Consider the following 23,627-nt stretch of genomic DNA (forward strand, 5'->3'; position numbering starts at 1 on the left):
TAAGGGGCCAAAGTTGGAGGATGTTATCACATTATTATTATTATTATTATTATTACTACGAGTTTATATAGCGCCAAAGGGTTTGCTCAGCGCTGTAAAAGTCTGTGCTCCAATCACATCATCCGATATAAAATGTCCAGCTGGGAGGACATGGGTGTAACAAAAGAGAATCCATATTATGTGTATATATAGAAGTGGGGGGAGGGGGGAGAGCAGAAGTCAGGAGTATGTACAGTTGTGACCAAAATTATTCAACCCCCACTGAAATTGAGTGTTTTGGCCAGTTTGACATTGCTTTTGATCATTCAGTCATCTTGCTTACATTTACATTAAAGAGGCACTTGTAGGTCAGACAAATATAACATAACAGTTATAATGAAATAACCACAAATGTCTTTTCTGTGCTCACAGCATTATCAGTTTTATTCAACCCCCAAGTGACATTCAATCTTAGTACTTAGTACAGCATCCTTTTACAGTTATAACAGCTTTTAAACGTGAAGCATAGCTTGACACAAGTGTCTTGCAGCGATCTACGGGTATCTTCGCCCATTCTTCATGGGCAAAGGCCTCCAGTTCAGTCACATTCTTAGGCTTGCGCACTGCAACTGCTTTCTTTAAGTCCCACCAGAGGTTCTCAATCGGATTTAAGTCTGGTGACTGCGATGGCCACTCCAAAATGTTCCAGCCTTTCCTCTGCAACCATGCTCTAGTGGACTTGGAGGTATGCTTGGGATCATTGTCCTGTTGAAAGGTCCAACGTCTCCCAAGCCTCAGGTGTGTGACGGACTGCATCACGTTTCCATCCAATATCTCCTGGTACTGAAGAGAATTCATGGTACCTTGCACACGCTGAAGCTTCCCTGTACCTGCAGAAGCAAAACAGCCCCAAAGCATGATTGACCCTCCACCATGCTTCACAGTAGGCAAGGTGTTCTTTTCATCATAGGCCTTGTTCTTCCTCCTCCAAACATAGCGTTGATCCATGGGCCCAAACAGTTCTAATTTTGTTTCATCAGTCCACAGAACACTATCCCACAACTTTTGTGGTTTGTCCACATGGCTTTTGGCATACTGCAGTCGACTCTTCTTATTCTTTGGAGACAGCAAGGGGGTACGCCTGGGAGTTCTGGCACGGAGGCCTTCATTACGCAGTGTGCGTCTTATTGTCTGGGCTGAAACTTCTGTACCCACATCTGACAAATCTTTTCTCAGTTCCTCAGCAGTCACACGGGGACTTCTCTCCACTCTACGCTTCAGGTAGCGCACAGCAGTCGAAGTCAGCATCTTCTTTCTGCCACGACCAGGTAGCGTTTCAACAGTGCCCTTTGCCTTGAATTTGCGAATGATGCTTCCTAAGGTGTCTCTTGGTATGTTTAACATCTTTGCAATCTTCTTATAGCCATTGCCCTTCCTGTGAAGAGAAATCACCTCTTCTCTTGTCTTCCTGGACCATTCTCTTGCCTTCACCATGTTTGTAACCACACCAGTAAATGTCTAGAAGGAGCTGAGTATCACAGTCATTTTAAAGCTGCCTAATTGGTGCTTATTATGCTTGATTGCTGCTCGGTGACATCCACAGGTGTTTTCAATACCTGATGGAAAGCACCTGTATGAACCTCTGTTCTTCAGAGTGGTAGTCTTTAAGGGGTTGAATAATTGTGGCAATGAAGAAACCACATAAGAACCATTTACTACTGTATTACATAAACAATTGATGTCATTTTAGTTGCATTTGGGTAGTTACAACGTCCTTGTAGGATTTGATTCTGAATACAATTCCAAATGTACACTATAGTCCCTAAACCCCTTTACAGCATTGGGGGTTGAATAATTTTGGTCACAACTGTAATGTACAACACAGAGTATGTAGTGCAGGGGTCAGGAGTATGTAATGTACAACAGAGTATATAGTGCAGGGGTCAGGAGTATGTAATGTACAACATAGAGTTTATAGTGCAGGGGTCAGGAGTATGTAATGTATAACATAGAGTATATAGTGCAGGGGTCAGGAGTATGTAATGTACAACATAGAGTATATAGTGCAGGGGTCAGGAGTATGTAATGTACAACATAGAGTATATAGTGCAGGGGTCAGGAGTATGTAATATACAACATAGAGTATATAGTGCAGGGGTCAGGAGTATGTAATATACAACATAGAGTATATAGTGCAGGGGTCAGGAGTATGGAATGTACAACATAGAGTATATAGTGCAGGGGTCAGGAGTATGTAATGTACAACATAGAGTATATAGTGCAGGGGTCAGGAGTATGTAATGTACAACATAGAGTATATAGTGCAGGGGTCAGGAGTATGGAATGTACAATATAAATTATACAGCGTAAGGGTCAGGACTCATAATATTGGTATTCAGTAATCAGTGGAAGATTAAATGTTTACTGTAGACAAGTTGCAGAGATCCCACACCGCTGCCTCCCATCTCCTGAGACTGCACTCAGTGACTTGGGTCTGAGACACTACAGACATATCCCTCCACCCGGCACAGCCAGCAGACCACAGACCAAGGAACCCTGGGAGAATTGTTCTGTCAGAGATCTTAATAGATCTGGACATGAGGAAGGACACCCAAGACACACACCCCAGGTGTCTAGGTCTAGTAACACTTATGGTGAAATTTTGCTGCCAGCTGAACCCCAGAACCTCCATAAATCCAGTCTAGAGACATAAATTGTGTCTGCAGCACAGAGAAGGAAGATTATCCGAGAGAAATCCAGGAATACAGGACGGGGAACACAGCTCAGGAAAGTGACCAGGGGATTACAGGCTGATATCACCCAGTCCCCGCCCTACTCTGGACCAATCAGTGAGCAGTATGGGTGGAGGAATGGATTTAGTGTTCATGACCCACCTGTGCTGATCTCTGTAGGAGTGTCCTCCTCTATAAATGTCCCCGTTATTCCATCCTCCTCCATAGACTGCTGATCATCCCTCACATACGCCTCTTCATCTTCTGCTTTCACCTCAAATTCTATATCGATTGGATCTCCACTCTAAATCAAGGAAATGAGAGAAAATATCATCTGTAAGATGTAAGATTTATGATTGTGACATCACACACAATCCACACATTGTCTCCCTTCACAGAAGCAGATCGCATGTGATATGTGGGTACATTTCCCCTAAATACCGCATGCCATCCTGAAACTGTCCATTTCCTATCCCGTGTTGCGGTATTGACCACAAACACTGAACACGCTCAGTAAATACCGCATGAACAGGCGTTACATTCACAGAAGGAAATAAAGAATGAAATGCATGCGGTCATTAATTAGTGGTGGAGACATGCGGCATTCAGGAAATGTGTACTGCTTGGTAAAGAGTGGGCGGCCGCTGGCATCCTTAACAACCAGTAAACAACATGGTTGTTAGGGAGCGAGCGGCTGCCGTGTCCTAACCAACCGATAAATAAAAAAATAAAAAAAATTACTGGCAACAAAATATTAAGAAAATGTTGTAGGGTCCCCCCCTGGGGTCTGGTATGGATTTTGAGGTGGACCCCTTGCCAAAATGAAAGAAACACATACCAGACCCCGATCTGAGCATGCAGTCCAGCAGGTCAGGAAAGGGGGGGATGAGCAAGTGACCCACCATCCTGAAACATACCAGGCCACGTGCCCTTAACATGGAGTGGATGCTCTGGGGCGGGGGGGCTTTGCTCCCTCAGAGCACCTTGTCCATGTTGATGGAGATCAGGGACTCTTCCCCACAACCCAGGCTAGTGGCTGTGGGGGTTTGCAGGCAGAGAACTTACAAAATTTAGCAAGGGAGCCCTCAGATCCCTCACCCCATGTAAATGAGTATGGGGTACATGGTACCCCTAGTTATTCACCCCCAAAAAGTATTCTGTTAAAAAGACAGCAGGCAGTTTATGACAAGTCCTTTATTAAAAAAGCAAAACTAAAGCAAAATGTCCCCCCCGGTGTAGATCCATCATCAATCACGATGCTCGCTGTCACCGCTGACTCAGAAAGAAAAGCTCCGCTCCCAGTGAAGACTCCCCTCTGTCTGACAGCTCTGCTGCCTCCTGCCACTAAATATACTAAGGGACGGTGCCACTCGGTGATGTCACTGACCAGGGCATGTTGTATTGGTGACGTCACTGACCGGGGCATGTTGTATTGGTGACATCACTGACCGGGGCATGTTGTATTGGTGACGTCACTGACCGGGGCATGTTGTATTGGTGACATCAATGACCGGGGGATGTTGTATTGGTGATGTCACTGACCGGGGCATGTTGTATTGATGACATCACAAGAAGGCAATGCAAGTGAGTATCGTGATTGGATTATCGATGGATCTACATCAGGGGGATATTGTTCTTTATTTTTGTTTTTTCAAAAATTACTTCCAGTGTTTTCTTAAACTACTTTTTTTTGGTGAATGAATAGGGGTACTATGTACTCTATACTCATTCACATTGTGGGGGGCGGGGATCTGGGGGCCTCCTTGTTAAAGGTGACTTCTAGATTCCAATAAGGCCCCCACAACCACTGCCCAGGGTTGTGGGGAAGGACCCTTGTCCTCATCGCCATGGGGACAAGGTGCTTTTGGGAGGATAGAGCGTCCCTGCCCTGAAGCACCCATCTCATGTTGAGGATATGTGGCCTGGTATGGTTCAGGAGGAAGGTGGGCACTCACTAAGGGTCTGGTATTGATTTTGGAGGGGAAACCACGCCTTTACTTTTATTATTTTGGCATCGGGGTTCCCCTCAAAATCCATACCAGACCTGTCACAGCTGTCAGCGGGGAACTTGGCGGCCGTCCGCTTGTTTACTGGTTGCTGAGGACACTGGCGGCTGCCCTCTCCTTAACAACAAGCTATTTACAAATGTTGCTATGGACACCAGTGGTAAATTACCCGCAGGCTTCACTACTAAAAAACAGCATGCAGCATCTTACTACATACTGGGATACGGGAAGATACCGCTTTGTGATTGGAGCCCATAGTCTCTACAAGTCCATGTTCTAGATTCTCCATCCCACCAACCTTGTAATAGTGAGGGATGGTGTGACCTTCCTGTGTGGAATCCCGGGAATACAGAGGACGGGGACATCTCTCTGGTGGGTTCCTGGTATTAGGTGGCTCCATCATATCCTTGTGTCCTTCTGAAAACTCCTCCATCACTCCATACTCCTCATCCTCCTCTTTATACTCTTCTTTAACATCAATATTATCATCCCCGAGGATTCCACTCTGAAAGATATAATAAAACATTCATTGTAACAAACATGCTGTGTATAAATCACAACTACCAATAATTGTCATCATCTACCTGATGATGGTGAGGGATGGTGTGACCTTCCTGTGTGGAATCCCGGGAATACAGAGGACGGGGACATCTCTCTGGTGGGTTCCCATGACTGGATCCATCTGTAGGAAACACACACACTGACTGAATCCATTGTTTCTATGTGTTTATCAGATGATGGGGGATCTAGGTGGATCCTCCGTACTGCTCTCTCCTTTACAATAAAGTCTCCTCTTACCCGGTGATGTGAGGGGCGGCTGATTGTCCATCATGACGTCCTTGTAGAGATCCTTGTGTCCTTCTAAATACTCCCACTCCTCCATGGAGAAATAGACAGTGACACCCTGACACCTTATAGGAACCTGACACACACAATGATACAGTCACCATCCAGACACATCCCTTGTCTGTTACTGGAGAATGTCCCAGAATTCCCGGCACCGCTCACCTCTCCTATCAGCAGCTCCATCATCTTCTTGGTGACTTCTAGAATCTTCTGTGTCTTCTGTCTTGTAGGGATCAGGGATGGAGGTGGGGGGATGGTGATGGGATTCTGGATTCTCGAGGATCTTGTGGTCATACGATGAGATCTCCTTCTGGTGTCATTGTTGGTAGATTTCTTCATGACTCCTGTACAGTTCTGTGTGATACAAAGATAAATCTCACTCTCCCATAATCCCTCACTTCTATGGTCAGCTCTAGATTTATTCTCCAGGGATTGGCCACAATGTGCCGACTCAGCAAAGGACAGACATCTCCATCCAATGATATGATGACAATGGGGTCAGATTTATAGCTCCTTCTAGAAGTCATATAATAGAGTCACTAATGGTTTACTAGTAAGGCTCACTGACCCACCAGGAAATGTCACCCATGGATTTAGTGGTCAGTGGGCGTGGCATGCTGGTAATCATGGGTCTCCCTGATTGGACTAAAGCTGAGATTGTTCTCTTCTAGAACCAATGCCGCCATCTTGTGCTATAACCAAATCTCATAGAGTCCGGACACTTTATGTATTCATAGTACTTGTGTGGATGTCGTTATTGATTACAGAACATCAGAAGACTTCAAGTGACTCTGAATCCCTCCCAGTGTACAGCCGAGTCAGATTTAACCCCTTCATTACACTCACCTCTCCAGTCAGCAGGCTGAGGATCTCCAGGGTGAGCTTCAAAATCGTCTCATTCCGGGGAAATTCCTTCCTTACAATCTTCACAAAACCCAAAGTCTGCTGATTGTCCATCATGACGTCCTTGTAGAGGTCCTTGTGTCCTTCTAAATACTCCCACTCCTCCATGGAGAAATAGACAGTGACACCCTGACACCTTATAGGAACCTGACACACACAATGATACAGTCACCATCCAGACACATCCCTTGTCTGTTACTGGAGAATGTCCCAGAATTCCCGGCACCGCTCACCTCTCCTGTCAGCAGATGGACCATCATGGTGGTCAGTTCCAGAATCTTCTGCTCTTTCTCCCTCTCAGGTATCAGAGAACTAGATGGAGGCACCATGGTGAGGCTCTGGGTTCTGCTCCATCCTCCTGAGATTAGCTCCCCACTAGACTTCTTCTTTACAACATAATCCTACAGATCAGGAGACAAATAAAACAATATCAACCACCTGACATCATCTAAATGTGTGCAAAAATAAAATGGTCTATTGACCAGAATAGACAAGAGTGATGTCATGTGACCTCCCAGAATCCTCCTCACCTCTCCGGTCAGGTCTGTGTGTTATTAATAGAGATGAGAGTGACGTCATGTGACCTCCCAGAATCCTCCTCACCTCTCCGGTCAGGTCTGTGTGTTATTAATAGAGATCAGAGTGATGTCATGTGACCTCCCAGAATCCTCCTCACCTCTCCGGTCAGCAGGTAGATGATCTCCAGGGTGAGGTTTAGTATCTTCTCAGTCATGTGACTCCGGTCCTCCTCCATCCTCATTGGTGCCATCATGTGATCTATACAGGTCTCCTTGTAGACGGATAACTTTGGGAAATGAAAGTAAGAATGATTTGGATGGTATTGGTCACACAATAATAGGATGTGGATGTGAGGGGGGAATAGGAGGGTTGATGGACATTGAAGAACTAATCCCCCCATGGGAAGACATTTTGTTTGGACTGTTTAGTGTTTACTACAATTTTGAGGTCCGGGGCCCCTTTTCTCTGTTGGGTTTGTTTGGTCTCTGAACTGGTTTTGATGAGTATTAGATCTGCAGACAAGGAATGATAAATCTGATCCTTCCTATGACTAGTCTGCTCTGAGGCAGTGCTGTGAGGTCAATGTCGGCTCATCATGCAGGGATGGTCACTTTACATCACCCGACGCCCGGGATATGTAGTTCTGGGGGCCGGGCAAGTATTGTGTTTAATCTTTATCCCTGCTGAGGGCAAGCCACAGGGCTCTCCTTTCAGGTGCCAGCCTCTGCCACCCCGTGTGTGTGAACCTCTCCTGTACCTACTTTGCTTCCCCGGCTCTGCTTGCCCATCTGTGGGCCCGGGTCAGCGGGTGTCGGAGGGTAGAGGGGACGGAGGAGAGCGGACACATTCACTCCCTTCTTGTCCTGACCCAGAAGTGACGTTATGACAGATTTCCCGACCATCGAGGACGGCAAAGAATGTAATGCGGTGCGATGTGCGCTACATTACATCCAATGGAGTACAGGGGAGACATTGGGGGTCTTTTAGACCCTGGATGTCTCAATAAAGAGAACCTGTCATCAAACGTCATCTCATAGAGGACTTTGTCCCCTTAAGTAAAAATGTTTTTTTTAAATGCAAAGAATTAAAGTTATAACCAAGTACATAACTCCTCCCTTTAAAAAATTTTAAGGCCCCCCCCTCCCCCACATATATGCACACCCAAACCTAAGAGCACACGCTGGAGCGCCTACACGTGATAACATTGATTGTGATACACGTTACATATCGCCGGTCACACCAGAATGAGAGGATAATTCTAGGAGCAGACCTCCTCCGTACTCTATACTGATGACCTAGAAGGGGCTAGAAATGTGTCACCTATAGATAATACCGGGACTAAAGGTTGTCACCATTTCAGCACACACAACTTAAGGTTTGACATGTTGGATATCTATTTACTCGCTGCAACCTCGGCTTTTATATTTTTACACATAAATGGGTCATTTATTGCTTTTTATGCCCTGAAATCAGCTTAAGAGTATTTTTTACTGACATTTGGCATTTCATAGACTTTGTGATAATATTTTGTGACATAAAAAATTAGAACTGACGCTATTTTATTCTCTAAAGTCTCTACTTTCAGAAAATCGATATTTTGGGGGTTTTGTGTCATCTTCAGGATAAAATGATTTTTTAAACGTGCAAAAATGGCTCTGGGAGTGAAAGGGAGAAAAGATAAGCCGGACACTCCCCTTTCCTGAGGAGCAGCCAATCGGTTCTCATTACACTGCAAGGAATCTCCCCTCCCTGCTAGTCCTTGGGTGCGGTGCTGGAGACAGGTGGGGGAGGGGAGGAGGAGATAAACAGCGCAATGTTACACATATTAAATGTTTTAGTCGCTATAAAGCTCCTTTCATTTTTGAAACCCCACATAATCCTAAAAGCGCCTCAGATTTATATACATTTTTTGTTGAAAAGGAATATTTTCTTCCTCCTGAGCAGCAATGTAAGGGGCTCTATGCTCCATACTCCTGACCCCGGCACTCCATCATTGTGTTGGCTGCATAGTGTAATGATTGCCCATTGGCTGCCTGTGTAGTGTCATCATTGCCCTTTGTAGGCCATGTATGGTCAGGATGGTCCTTGTCTTGTCTATTTATTGTCAGTGCTGTTTGTTTAGAGGACCATATTACTAGAATTTATCTCCACAATGAGGAGAATGTTCCGGCCCCGGAAGTGGGGGAATGTTCTGCCCCTGAAGGGGTTAATCTGGGTTCCCACACTATATATGTGTGTATCATCATCTGCTGGAGATAAAAGACATCACAGTGACTGTCAGGAATGGACTTGCCAGTAATGGTGGGACTCACCTGCCTTGTGGGCTGCAGTACCAGGGCTGGCCAGCGGGTGCTCCCGGCAATCAGAGACTCAACCTTGCATCCAGCCAAACACCTGAAGCTGATTACGGAGGTGTATTTAAGGGATGGCCAGACCTGCAGTCTCTGCCTTGGTGTGTGGTTTTCCTGGGCCCTGTATCTTGTTACCTGCATCCCTGTTCCTGTCTGACTAATTCGTTGCTGACCCTGCCTGATTCCGGACCTCTGCTGACTTCTCCTGTTTCATCCCTGGCTTGTGACCCCGACCATTCTCTGCCTGACCCCCTATTCCTACCTGCCCGATTGTTATTGACCCGGGCTGCCTGACGACGCTTGCATTGTAAGTACTGTTATCTGTGGGTGGTTTGGTTTGGTTCGTTTGCACTGTGTTATGTTTTAGTATTGCACTGCGTTTATGTTTGTATTGTTAGTCTTTAATAAATTATATTGTTTATAACTTATCTGAAGCCTGCGTTTCCCTGCGTCAGTCACATACCTCTGGTCACACCCCGGAGCCCTGACAGTGACTATGGAGGAAGAGGACGGACGTGACTATGGGGGAAGAGGACGGACGTGACTATGGGGGAAGAGGACGGACGTGACTATGGAGGAAGAGGACGGACGTGACTATGGAGGAAGAGGACGGACGTGACTATGGAGGAAGAGGACGGACGTGACTATGGAGGAAGAGGACGGACGTGACTATGGAGGAAGAGGACGGACGTGACGGTGAGGTTACTGGGTGTAAATAGGAAATAACATCTTATTACCTCCTCTGCTGCCACGTCCACCAATGTCTCTGATCTGCTTCCTCCCCACTCACCTCTCGGAATGGCCTGTCTACCTGACATCACTTCCTGTCTGTACCTGACATCACTTCCTATCTGTATCCCATAGAGAAGTCCTGTCTGGGGAGAAATGAGATCACCATCTTGTGGAGTTCAGAGGAACTGCAGCCCCGAGAAACATCCCCTAATAACCATTCCAGCATTGTATCTACCTTACAGAGATACCAGGGAAGATCAAAAAGAACTAAAAAAAGTAAGAAACAATAAACCTAACTCTTATGCAACCAACTGTTTAAATAATATATTTTACTACAGATAGAAAAGTCTTAAAGACACAGAACACAAGATAAAAACAAAATACATAATAAAACAGAGATCTCCAAAACAGATCTTTTTGGGTAAAAAAAATGCAAAAATACATCGTAAAGTATAATAATATCTATCAATCCACTCATAATGAGGATGTTAGACATAAATGACAAGGATGTAATGGTCACAGAGGAATGGTGGTGGAGATCTCTCAAAGTAAGAACACTTCCTTGAATGGTTCTATAAATAAAGAATGAATCCTGGAGGGAATAAAGCTGTAAAGCAATAAATAATATATAAACTGGGCCATCCACTTCATCCATAAAGACATTGTGATTGAAGATCTTCTAGATCACATAGAAGGAGGACTCATCCATGATTTCATACATTTGTTTGGAAGGATAGAACAATCCTCAGAAGGGAACATGTAGGATGACAGGAAAGGCTCCTGACTGGTGAGATCCTCCAAACATAATGATGACATCCATGAACTGGAGCGAGCTCGTTGGGGTGATAAAGCCAATCTGGAAACACTGTGTAGACGTTCTCCAAGAACTCAGCACACTCCAGGTGTGGAGAAAGTCTCCAGGTGGGTTTAGCCTGTCATTTATCATAGGTAGAAATGTCCACACATGGACTTCCACAGGGACCCCCGAGACTACATGTAGAACCTGTACAGTGACCCCTGTAATGAACTGCTTCCCACCAGGCCTATAGCAGAATGACAGCTGAGCGGGATCTTTCCCATCCTGGGAGGACATCATATGAAGTCCTCCAAGTCTAGTGGCTCTGCTATATCTTGATATGTCACCTGCTGTGTCCACCAAATGACAGATCATTTTATCTGGCCAGCCCAGTACCATGTGATTGCTATGACCAATCACAGTGATCATATGACAGTTGTACACAATGAATGGCTTTCATTCATAGCCATTCATTGTGTACTATTGTGATGATCTCTGTGATTTGTCTCTGGCTCACTACCTCTACTGGAAATGTATTCCAAGCATCAACTACTCTTTCAGTAAAATAATACTTTCTGAGATTAGTTGTGAACTTTCCTCCAGTTAGTTGGAGGTCATGTCCCATGTTCTTCATTTTGGTTTTATATTGAAAATCCTGCCCTCCTGAACCTTATTCACTCCCTTGTTGTATGTAAAGGTTTCAGTCATGTCTCCCCTTTCCCTTCTCTCCTCCAGACTGGACATGTTACGTTCCTGAAGTCTCTCCTGATATCACTATTTGTATTCCCCGTCTCTGGACTCGTTCTGTCTTATCACCTTTATGTAAGCGAGGTCTCCAGAACTGGACACAGTATTCTAAATGAGGTTGCTGGTGACCCCTCTAGTGATAGATCTATATAGAGGAATCAGGACCTCCTTCCTCCTGCTGGTGACCCCTCTAGTGATATAAAGATCTATATAGAGGAATCGGGACCTCCTTCCTCCTGCCGGTGACCCCTCTAGTGATAGAAAGATCTATATAGAGGAATCGGGACCTCCTTCCTCCTGCCGGTGACCCCTCTAGTGATATAAAGATCTATATAGAGGAATCGGGACCTCCTTCCTCTCGCCGGTGACCCCTCTAGTGATATAAAGATCTATATAGAGGAATCAGGACCTCCTTCCTCCTGCCGGTGACCCCTCTAGTGATATAAAGATCTATATAGAGGAATCAGGACCTCCTTCCTCTCGCCGGTGACCCCTCTGTAAGGGAATTCCCGTGAGACGGCTGGTGATTAGACGTGCGCATGTGCACAGAAATGTACGATCATGCACGGTGAAGATTGGCTCCAGGTGGACTATTTAAAAGGTGCCTTTGCCTGTGCTGAGTGCTGACTGGTCTTCAGCTGTTCCCTGTTTCCTGCTCGTTCCTGTGTGTGATTTCCTTGTTGCTGACCCGGCTTGTTCCTGACCTGACTCTGATTACTCCCCTGCTTGATACTGGTTCCTGACTTCGGCTCTGCTCCTGACTTTGGCTTGCTTATGATTTGGTACCTTGCTGTCCGCCCATTAATGACCCCGGCTATTCCTATGACATTGCTCCTGTCTCCCATGCCTGCTTCCTGCCTTGCTCTGGTGCACACCTGGTGATCTACCATACCAGCTCTGCATATCACTACTGTGCCTCAATTGGAGGTTCATCAGTCTTCCAAAGTCTCCAACTGCAAGAGCTGCAAACAACACCTGCTGGCGCTCTTGTCCCCCTGGTCCCTAGACACCCTCTGTTCCTCTTCCAGTGGGGTCAGGGCTAGTGACACAAGTAAGGCCGACCTCGTCATTTCAGTCCCCCATCAGGTACATGACAGTACCAGTCAGCCAATGATGGAGTCTGAAAGGGAGGCCTCTGCAATAGGGGACATCTGTCAATCAATCTCTGCCTTGTCTTACATGGTGCAGAGGTTGCAAAAGAATCCTTGAGCACATGGAAAACCAATTACCAACCAAGTCAGATGTCTCAACAGCCATGGGTCCTTCTGCAGTCTCAGACATAACTACCCAGAGAGGGCTCAGCATGATTCATGACCCCTCTAGTGATATAAAGATCTATATAGAGGAATCAGGACCTTCCACCTCCTGCTGGTGACCCCTCAAGTGATATAAAGATCTATATAGAGTAATCGGGACCTCCTTCCTCCTGCTGGTGACCCCTCAAGTGATATAAAGATCTATATAGAGTAATCGGGACCTCCTTCCTTCTGCTGGTGACCCCTCAAGTGATATAAAGATCTATATAGAGGAATCGGGACCTCCTTCCTCCTGCCGGTGACCCCTCTAGTGATATAAAGATCTATCTAGAGGAATCATGATCTCCTTTCTCCTGCCGGTGACCCCTCTAGTGATATTAAGATCTATATAGAGGAATCAGGACCTCCTTCCTCCTGCCGGTGACCCCTCTAGTGATATAAAGATCTATATAGAATGAGGACCTCCTTCCTCCTGCCAGTGACCCCTTTAGTGATATAAAGATCTATATAGAGGAATCGGGACCTTCTTCCTCCTGCCGGTGACCCCTCTAGTAATATAAAGATCTATATAGAGGAATCAGGACCTCCTTCTGTGATGATTGTGTGCAATAGAGGCATAGACGTTGTACATGACAGCCATCTTGTTAGGTTTCAGCCATGTTCCCTTCTGTCCTCCCTCATCCCTTTGTCCATGGAATGCATAGCTACAAGTTGACGGATGTCAACAGGATCTATTATCCTAAATAAAACACAGATAGATCAGCTCCAGGGCTGTACACCTCTAATTAGTCTGGTTCCAGGGGGTTTGCTGGAAAACCACTTCCCTCTGCCTGGTTGTAAAACAATAACTCAGTCAGTCATGACCTGTTAGGCTATTAGAGCAGAGCGTGCCATAAAATGTACATTCCACAAGAGTAATTTTTCATACAATTTATAAACTTCAGCAGGAACTGGGCACATTAATATGAAGTATATATACAGATAGATCATTTTAATATGAGTCACACAAGACCTTACATTACTATGTTAGTGCCTACAAGAGAGAAGAAGCAGTCTCTTTCCTCCTGGGTGACAAGGGTATGCTATGCTTGGTATCTTTGTGTTCTGAACAGGGGCGGACTGACAACTCATGGGGCCCCTGGGCAATAGGGGATCATGGGGCCCCTGTGTCCTTGCCCAAACTCAAAAAAGCCTATGAAAAAGGTACCAGGGGCATCTCATGGGGCCCCCTACTCACCCCGAGCCCTCGGGCAGTGCCCGAGTTTCCAAATGGTCAGTCCACCCCTGGTTCGGAATATATTTCTAAATATTAATCTGCCAGTTGCTAGGATGCTGCCTGTACCTATTGAAGGTTATTGACCTTAGTATAAAATTGTAAGGGATTTGGTCATAACCTTGGTTACCGCCTAACACCCATCCCCAAACTGCATGATTGGTCATTTGTTCTCAGGAGACACCCCTTTAATATGGTAGAAAAAGACTGACAGCCTGGAGAAGACAGCTCTCATTTAACATCAATCAGAAAACATCTAACAGACTTGAGAGCCAAGGCAATCTTTTTGTTCGGACAATTGGACTCTGCTCAAACCAAGGATATTGCAAGTATTCTGCCTTCTGAACTCCTTTCTTTTATTTCTCTGTTGTTTTATTGCTCTCTTTATATCTTTGTTACATCTTTGTTTGTAAATATTTTTATTGCACCATTTTGACCTTTTTAGTAATAAATCCTATTTTCTGAAAAGTGTTGAACTGTCTCTAAAGCTTTTAATGCAAACTAAAGAATCTCTGACCCTGGAAGAGTGCTCCTGTATGTGATAATCCTCTGAATATCCCTGTCCCTGGAAGAGTGTTCCTGTATATAATAATCCTCTGAATATCCCTGTCCCTGGAAGAGTGTTCCTGTATGTAATAATCCTCTGATATCCCTGTCTGAGGTGACAGTGTGTATTACAGACACTTATACTAATATCATAGTGTTACTGCTAAGATTTGTGAGTTTCCTCCTTCTCTGTAAAAAGGTGGTGGTGGCAGTGTGAAGGGTTAATTGCGTAATTAACCAGTAACAATCGCTCTCAGGCTGCTGGCACATAGATTGTAGTGCCACAAGCTGGAAAATCTTTGTTCAGGGCGCAACTGAGAGTGGCATTGTTACACAAGTGGCAGATCGGCTGGTCCTTCGGTCACGAGTTGGTGAGAAGGGCTGAGGTCGGATGCCGCATTCTGTCATACCTTCCTCCCGCTGGTGACCCCTCTAGTGATGCATCCTAGAATTCTATTTGCTTTCCCCACTGCCTGGCCATGCTGTTTGTTCATTTTGCAATCATCTGAAATAAGTACCCAAAATCCTTTTCTTCTGAAGTGCTGGCCAACACTGTACCCCAATGTTGTACTTTCTCAAGGGATTCTTTTTCCCTAGGTGCATTATTTTAGATTTGAAATATTGAACTGCAATTTCCACTTTTTTACCAATCTTCCTGCAATGCTAAATCCTGTTCCATGTTACAGACACCTCCAGGGATATCCTCCCTATTACACACCTTTGTGTCATCAGCAAAGAGACATCCCCTTACCCAACAACCCTTTAGTTCTATCACTTACATATAGATTACATAGAACAGGTCCCAGTACAGAGCCTTGGGGTACACCACTAGTGACTGCTCTCTGTTCTGAGTGATCCCCATTTACAACCACACTCTGGTATCTCTCCTTTAGCCAACTGCACATCCACTGAACCACCCAAGGGCTAAGTCCTAGCTTGTCCAACTTCTGTATTAGATCGTTATGTGGAACTGTATCACATGCCTTGCTGAAATCAAGATATTCTATGTCCACAGCACCACCCTGGTCCAAAACATTAGTAATATAGTCAAAAAGTCCAATCAGTCGAGTCTGCCATGGTCTGCCCTCAGTAAAGCCATGCTGCTTTGGATCCAGCAAGTTGTGTGTTTTTAGATGATCAATGATCCTTCCTTTCAGGAGTGATTCCATTAACTTGACTACCACCGATGTTAGACTCACTGGCCTGTAATTGCCGGCTTCTACCTTGCTGCCCTTCTTGGATGGAACACACTGTGCACTCCATTACATGAACAACATTGGGAGTGCTGCAATCATCATCTGAACAGGATACACAGGGGTATGAACCAATCGTAGATCAGCAGGTGCCTACAGGTTACCACCCCACAGGGTTATAAGCCAATTGTAGATCAGCAAGTGCCTACAGGATACCATCCCACAGGGGTATAAGCCAATTGTAGATCAGCAGGTGCCTACAGGTTACCAGTCCAAAGGGTTATGAGCCAATCGTAGATCAGCAGGTGCCTACAGGTTATCACCCCACAGGGTTATGAGCCAATCGTAGATTACCAGGTTGGCAGAACTGTTCTGGGCTCACAGAATGAAACAGGAAGGCTGAACTTATCATCACTACATGGACATGCTGGAAGCCATTTTGTTCTGTATATTCTATTTCATGGTTCCTGAACACAGATTCTAAGAGCATTCCAAGGTGGTTACAGCTTATGTTCCCAGGTTATAAATCTGGGGGGAGGTATGGTGGTATCAGACGGCTACAAGATGAAGACTAGACATGACACCAAGTGGTAAGATAAATGGATGAGTCCATGTCTAGATTGAACAAAGGACACAAGAACTGGTCACAATGATTATTTCCCATGATCCTCTGGAAAGAGTGCATATTATACCTTACATTGTATATGGTGTTATTATTATGTGACAGGAATATCTGATCCAAAAATGTCAATTGTATTATTATTAGTATTACATGCAGTGAATGCTTGCTTACTTATGTCATCCAGGTTTATATTACTAGATTCCATTTCCACATACATATATTTATATGAAATGGTTTAACAATGAATACATATTGATATATTGGGGATATTCTGTTTCTAACATTATAAAGTATCAGTTTGAGTTCATTGTATGACAACGTTGTTATGTTACAGAAGACGTGAGATAAGAAGTCTCAGTATAATGACCTCATCTTTTTGTAGGATATATAGGTAGATTTTTCTTCTCCAGAATCACTTAATACATTATTTGCAGTGACTTTGGTACAAGTTTGTCTGAAACCAACCCGTCAGAAAAGCCGTTATCTGGTAATATAGTGATGTCCTTACTAGCCAAGGTTAAAGGTCAACCCTTGTCATGTTGCAAAAGACATGTCAGAGGAACCCAAATCCTTCCCAATCCTATACTGCCCCCTATATGCCGATGATGTCAAACAGTAATACTGGAAGTGCATGGGCCGCCATCTTGGTATAGGACCATCACATATCCCAATAGAGATTTCACCCTGCAGTGTCCCAGGTGGACACTTTTAAATGTGAGTTCATTATTATATTATTTTTATAAAGGTATTTTATTGGAAATATTACACTATTTGGAGTGTTCTTTTCTATGATATGGAGCGGAGTTGGAGAGTTTTAAAGAGCTGACGGTGGTGAGCAGTTTTTACCAGTATACCTGCCCGGGTTACAAGGGGAAAAGCGCAGTATGACCTGGGATGCAGGTCAAACCTGAAGGTGAGGGCAATAGTGTGTCCGGGGTGTATGCACACTGAAGGGTGACACAAGAGCCCTTCATCTGGATGTGAATGAGCAGGAATGTGATCACTGGTTATCACTTGAAGCACCGTGCAGGTAAAGGCACAGATCAATGTCATTTTGGAGGAGTATTGGACGGTGGATTGTGAGCACTGTATATAAAGGACTTCCCATGTTGATGCACATGAAGGACTATATTATGTGGAGGTGATTGGTCACTTGATAAATATGGTTTAGAAGATATATGGTTATATACTAGTACATGGGATATAGGATATAGGTGTCAGGTAACCACGCACATCTATGCACATACGTTTATCACTTCTGATACAAGGTTTTGCACATATTGCATTGATTATACTCATTTGTATGTTCTATCTATTTATATTATGGTATGAATACAGTTTGCTGATCATGCACATGTTTGCACATGCGTTCAACGCCTCACACTAGGTATTAGTACCACTGCATCTGATTGCTTCTATTTGTGCGCTGCATTTATATTCACTTACATAGGAGACCCTGTTAACAACCCTATATTGGAGGAAGACTATGCCCAAGAAGAAGACCTCCGATTATTAGTGACATCCAAATCTCAATTCAGTATTAGAGATGGATTACTGATAAGAACATCCAAAAATGGTGTCCAACAATGGGGAGTCCCCACTATATGTAGAGGACTCATGTTACAACATGATCATGAAGCACCTACAGCAGGTCACCGAGGTGAGAAGATTCCCTACGAATTACTCCGGGATCATGCTTACTGGCCTCATATGTTGAAGGCTGTTCAAACCTACTGTCAGGGTTGTCTAGTTTGTGCTCAGTTTCAGCCATCATGTCCAACTTCAGAAGAAGGGTTTCTCATTGCCATGGTCCAATTTGCAGATTGATTTTATTGGTCCTGTCACAAAATCATCTACAGGAAACAAATACATGTTGACAGTCACTTGTTTATTTACTAAGTAGGTAGAATGTTTACCGGCTCCCAATAACACCACTGAAACATGTGCCACGTCACTCATTAACCATGTATTTTCCAGACTTGGCCTTCCTCAAAGGATTGATTCGGATCATGGCAGACATTTTACAAGTGAGGTAATGTCTAAGATGTGGAAAATGTCAGGTGTCAAATGTAAGTTACACATTGCCTATCGTCCAGCATCTAGTGGAGAAGTAGAGTGCTATAACCAGTCAATCCTCAACATCCTGAAGAAATTCATGAAAGAATCAGGTAAAGACTGGGATATGACGTTACCTTTAGTGCTCATGGCTATTAGAGCAACTCCAAGTACCGCAACCAAGATGTCACCATTTGAGTTGATGATAGGTAGGAAAATGTACTTCCACAACTTCTGTTGTATCACACATCTGACCATAACCTGATCAATGCAGCCACGACACATCAATATGTTGAAAACCTTCGACAGAACCTACAACATGATTTTGCCTTTGCACAGAAGAATCTAGAGAAAGCCGTGGTAAGCAACAAAACGTATTACCATCTCAAAACTACCAAGAAGGAGCATAAAGTAAGTGATAAAATGTATTTATACAACTGTGCTCCAGATAGAGTCAAGGAAAAGAAATGTCTTCCTTCATGGAAAGGTCCGTATACTAATACTGAAACAAAATTATCTGTGGTATATAAAACAAGAATTGTCATAAATGGAGATTGTGTGGAGAAATGGGTTCATATTAATCGATTCTGTGCTTGTCATCCTAGGTCTCAACTGAGAATGATGCAAGGTAATGTAGAAGAAGATTTTGTATTTGTACCATAAGAGAATATTACTATAATGATTGAACATTCTGATGTTTTTCTGTAAACATCCAGATGTTCATATCTCAAGTCCTATGCAGTTTTATTGATTCTACAAATTATAGCAGAATACCATAATAATGTGGCCAATTGGTTAATATCCAGCATAGCTAGAAAATGTAAATCATTAATTGATAAGAATACATATTAATACTATCTGTTTTTCTTTAATATAATCCATATTGATCAAGACTGAAGGTCCAAACAGACCAGATCATTATTTGGTAAAGATGCGGATGGCTACCAAAGACACAGTGATCATTTGGATGGACTTAATCCTTGGTGTCCACCTCAAGTCCGAACCTATCATTGGACCGGGTCCCTCATCAGGAAAGATGTTTCAGGATTCTTACTAACAGAAAGAGAGATATTATCTCAGAAGATCTTTGTGAATTTGGACCCAAAGATATCCATTGAGAGAAACTACAACATATCCCATCTACAACTTGTGGAAATACAAGAATGGTATACTGCCACATAAACCGAGCTCAAGCAAGAGTACGGGTCATGTTGGAACACCAGGAAAACATTCACTACTCAACCAATGTCTACAAATCAACAACCAAAGTGATTCATCAGATTTTTGATTACAAGCTTTGTATTCTCGATGTTGGGTATGATGGTGGAAACAACTACTTTGCAGTTCATTTAATTTTTATTAAGACACCACCATGCCGTTATCAGTTTGGATGAAAAGAGGAAAACATTCCTCAATCCAGGATGAAGAAAGGCCTCTTTGGAGTAAATGACTTATACTCCGACCTTTGTCCCAGATATGTCTTAGGTTGTTCACCTGAATATCATGGAGAAAAAGGGGGGAAATGACGGAACTGTTCTGGGCCCACAGAATGAAACAGGAAGGCCTGAACTTACCATCTCTACATGGACATGCTGGAAGCCATTTTGTTCTGTATATTCTATTTCATGGTTTCTGAACACAGATTCTAAGAGCATTCCAAGGTGGTTACAGCTTATGTTCCCAGGTTATAAATCTGGGGGGAGGTATGGTGGTATCAGACGGCTACAAGATGAAGACTAGACATGACACCAAGTGGTAAGATAAATGGATGAGTCCATGTCTAGATTGAACAAAGGACACAAGAACTGGTCACAATGATTATTTCCCATGATCCTCTGGAAAGAGTGCATATTATACCTTACATTGTATATGGTGTTATTATTATGTGACAGGAATATCTGATCCAAAAATGTCACTTGTATTATTATTAGTATTACATGAAGTGAATGCTTGCTTACTTATGTCATCCAGGTTTATATTACTAGATTCCATTTCCACATACATATATTTATATGAAATGGTTTAACAATGAATACATATTGATATATTGGGGATATTCTGTTTGTAACATTATAAAGTATCAGTTTGAGTTCATTGTATGACAACGTTGTTATGTTACAGAAGACGTGAGATAAGAAGTCTCAGTATAATGACCTCATCTTTTGTAGGATATTTAGGTAGATTTGTTTTTTCCAGAATCACTTAAAGTGGTTGTAAACCCCAAATATTTAAAAAAAAATTACTTTTTTCCATAAATGAATACATTTTAATGTAAACATCCATACAGCTGTGATTGTACCTCAGAAAAATGCTCCTTTAGCTTGTATCAGCCCTCCAAAACCTGATGGTCTGTGGGCGTGGCTTAGGATCAGAGAATAGTAGGCGGAGATGTGATGTCACACAATCCCCCAGTTATACCCCCCTCCAGCCTCGGCTCAAGAACAATCACTGGTGCTGATGAGTGCTGAGTTGTGGATCTTGTGAAGGCAGAGACCAGCATGGAGAGGACACCCCCTCCCCCACCCCTTGCAGTGTATTACATGGAGGCTCATACTGGTCTCCTCCTCAGCACAGCCTGTCACTCACAGGAGAAGGGGAGTGGTGACACCATATTTCTGCTGGTGTCAGATTTATTCTGCTCAGAAGATCAGGCGGGATGTCTGGAGAAAGGGATTGCTTCAAGATACCAGACTAAGCTGAATGGCTCAGTAAAGGTAAAATCTACCCAACTGCAGGATTAGACGGATTTGTGTTTTTTAGGTTTACAACCACTTTCAGTAATACATTATTAGCAGTGACATGGGTACCAGTCTGTGTGACACCAAACCTGGCAGAAAAGCAGTTCTCTCTAATGTAGTCATGTCCTTACCAGCCGAGGTTAAAGGTCAACCCTTGTCATGTTCCAGAAGACATGTCAGAGAATTCCTCATCCTATACTGCCCCCTTCAGGTCACTGAAATCAATTGGTAGAGAAAATAGCACCTAGTCTGACGTCATTGTGAGGAGAGATGAGCTTTGCCCGCCTAGGTTTTATTTGGAGGGATAAAAGTAAGAGACGGACAGAGAGGAGACCACATCACAAAACAAGACCTCACATGACAGGAGACAAGGGACAACAGACGGACACAGACACCCCCTGAAGTGAGCGCACTGAAAGCTGACATCACTGACACCATACAGTCCATATTGGGAACTAGAACTTTAATTTTCCTCAGATAACTTGTACTCCCCATATATCTCCAGATACATTGTTTAGTCTGATAACTAGAGATGAGCGAATTTCTCAAAAATTCGATTCGGCTGATTCCAGTATGAAATTCGATTCGATGCGAATTAATTCGCTACGAAGTTAGCTTATTAAAAGGGTTTCTAGGCTTCAGAGAGCCTTTAAATTAGTGCAGAACACTGTACCTTTAATTTAAATGCCCTTGGAGATGAGGAAGGAGAAGGAGAAGGATGAGAAGAAGGAGAAGGATGAGAAGAAGGAGAAGGATGAGAAGAAGGAGAAGGATGAGAAGAAGGAGAAGGATGAGAAGAAGGAGAAGGATGAGAAGAAGGAGAAGGATGAGAAGAAGGAGAAGGATGAGAAGAAGGAGAAGGAGAAGGATGAGAAGAAGGAGAAGGATGAGAAGGAGAAGGATGAGAAGAAGGAGAAGGATGAGAAGAAGGAGAAGGAGAAAGATGAGAAGAAGGAGAAGGAGAAGGATGAGAAAATGGAGAAGGAGAAGGATGAGAAGAAGGAGAAGGAGAAGGATGAGAAGAAGGAGAAGGATGAGAAAATGGAGAAGGAGAAGGATGAGAAAATGGAGAAGGAGAAGGATGAGAAAATGGAGAAGGAGAAGGATGAGAAGAAGGAGAAGGATGAGAAGAAGGAGAAGGATGAGAAGAAGGAGAAGGAGAAGGATGAGAAGAAGGAGAAGGAGAAGGATGAGAAGAAAGAGAAGGAGAAAGAGAAGGATGAGAAGAAGGAGAAGGATGAGAAGAAGGAGAAGGATGAGAAGAAGGAGAAGGATGAGAAGAAAGAGAAGAAGAAGGAGAAGGAGAAGGATGAGAAGAAGGAGAAGGATGAGAAGATGGAGAAGGAGAAGGATGAGAAGAAGGAGAAGGATGAGAAGGAGAAGGATGAGAAGAAGGATGAGAAGAAGGAGAAGGATGAGAAGAAGGACAGTTCTGTGACAGTTTCTGTCTATTTCTGACAGTTATGGGACATTCATTCCATACAGCGGTTGAAACATTGTATCTATTTTTTTCCATAAATGACATTCTGCAGATACACTTAGAGGAGCTCTGCAGATACACTTTTTGCCGGCTTGGAATTATTCTTATTTTCATCCTACTTCTTCTTCTTCATCCTCATCCTCTTCTTCTTCTTCTGAGGATGAGGATGAAGAAGAAGTAGGATGAAAATAATATTAATTCCAAGCCGGCAAAAAGTGTATGTGCAGAGCTCCTCTAAGTGTATCTGCAGAATAGAGGAACTCTGCACATTCACTTTTTGCCGGCTTGGAATTATTCTTCTTTTCATCCTACTTCTTCTTCTTCTTCTTCATCCTCATCTTCAGAAGAAGAGGATGAGGATGAGGATGAAGAAGAAGAAGTAGGATGAAAATAAGAATAATTCCAAGCCGGCAAAAAGTGTATGTGCAGAGTTCCTCTATTTCTGACAGTTCTCTGACAGCTTCTTCACATGTACAGCGGTTGAAACATCTGTATCCTAAATGGAAACTAATAGATACAATGTTTCAACCGCTGTACATGTGTTCCTTCTGTCAGAGAACTGTCAGAAATAGCGGAGCTCACTGCAGGGACACTTTTGCCGGCTGATCGGGAAATATTCGATTCGCGCACCCGAAGTAGGCAAAATTTCGGATTCGACGCGAATCGAATATTTCCTGAAATTCGACTCGAATTCCGGTTCGCCTGGTTCGATTCGCTCATCTCTACTGATAACGGTTCTGGTGAGCACAGGAGGGGATGTGACGTCATTTTACCTGCAGTATAAATTATTATCATTTCACTCCTCTGGGGAAGATTGATTTTACATATCCCTGAAGCTGATTCTGGCTTCTAG

The 23,627-nt window shown here is 43.7% G+C and overlaps 1 protein-coding gene across 1 annotated transcript; it reads right to left on the minus strand.

Annotated features, from left to right (window-relative positions):
• Positions 1-5,521: 5,521 nt before the first annotated feature.
• LOC149441830 (uncharacterized) lies at positions 5,522-6,574 on the minus strand. The gene is made up of 2 exons (XM_089656863.1): positions 6,410-6,574; positions 5,522-5,917 (listed from the first exon to the last, which is right to left on the minus strand). Exons 1-2 carry the CDS (start codon positions 6,572-6,574, stop codon positions 5,630-5,632), a joined length of 453 nt encoding a protein of 150 aa, XP_089512989.1. The 3' UTR covers positions 5,522-5,629.
• Positions 6,575-23,627: the final 17,053 nt, after the last annotated feature.

Source organism: Staurois parvus, unplaced genomic scaffold (genome assembly GCF_062004578.1).
Source record: "Staurois parvus isolate SC_StPar_1 unplaced genomic scaffold, SC_StPar_1.0 ptg000942l, whole genome shotgun sequence".
Taxonomy (NCBI): Eukaryota; Metazoa; Chordata; class Amphibia; order Anura; family Ranidae; genus Staurois; species Staurois parvus.

What these genes read in the sequence shown, in the direction of transcription:
- LOC149441830 (XM_089656863.1), bottom strand. Translation starts at nt 6,574, where the DNA reads ATGGAGGAGTGGGAGTATTTAGAAGGACACAAGGACCTCTACAAGGAC. An exon ending in TCAGCCTGCTGACTGGAGAG is followed by an intron (nt 5,918 to 6,409) that starts GTGAGTGTAATG and finishes TGTATCACACAG; the next exon opens with AACTGTACAGGAGTCATGAA.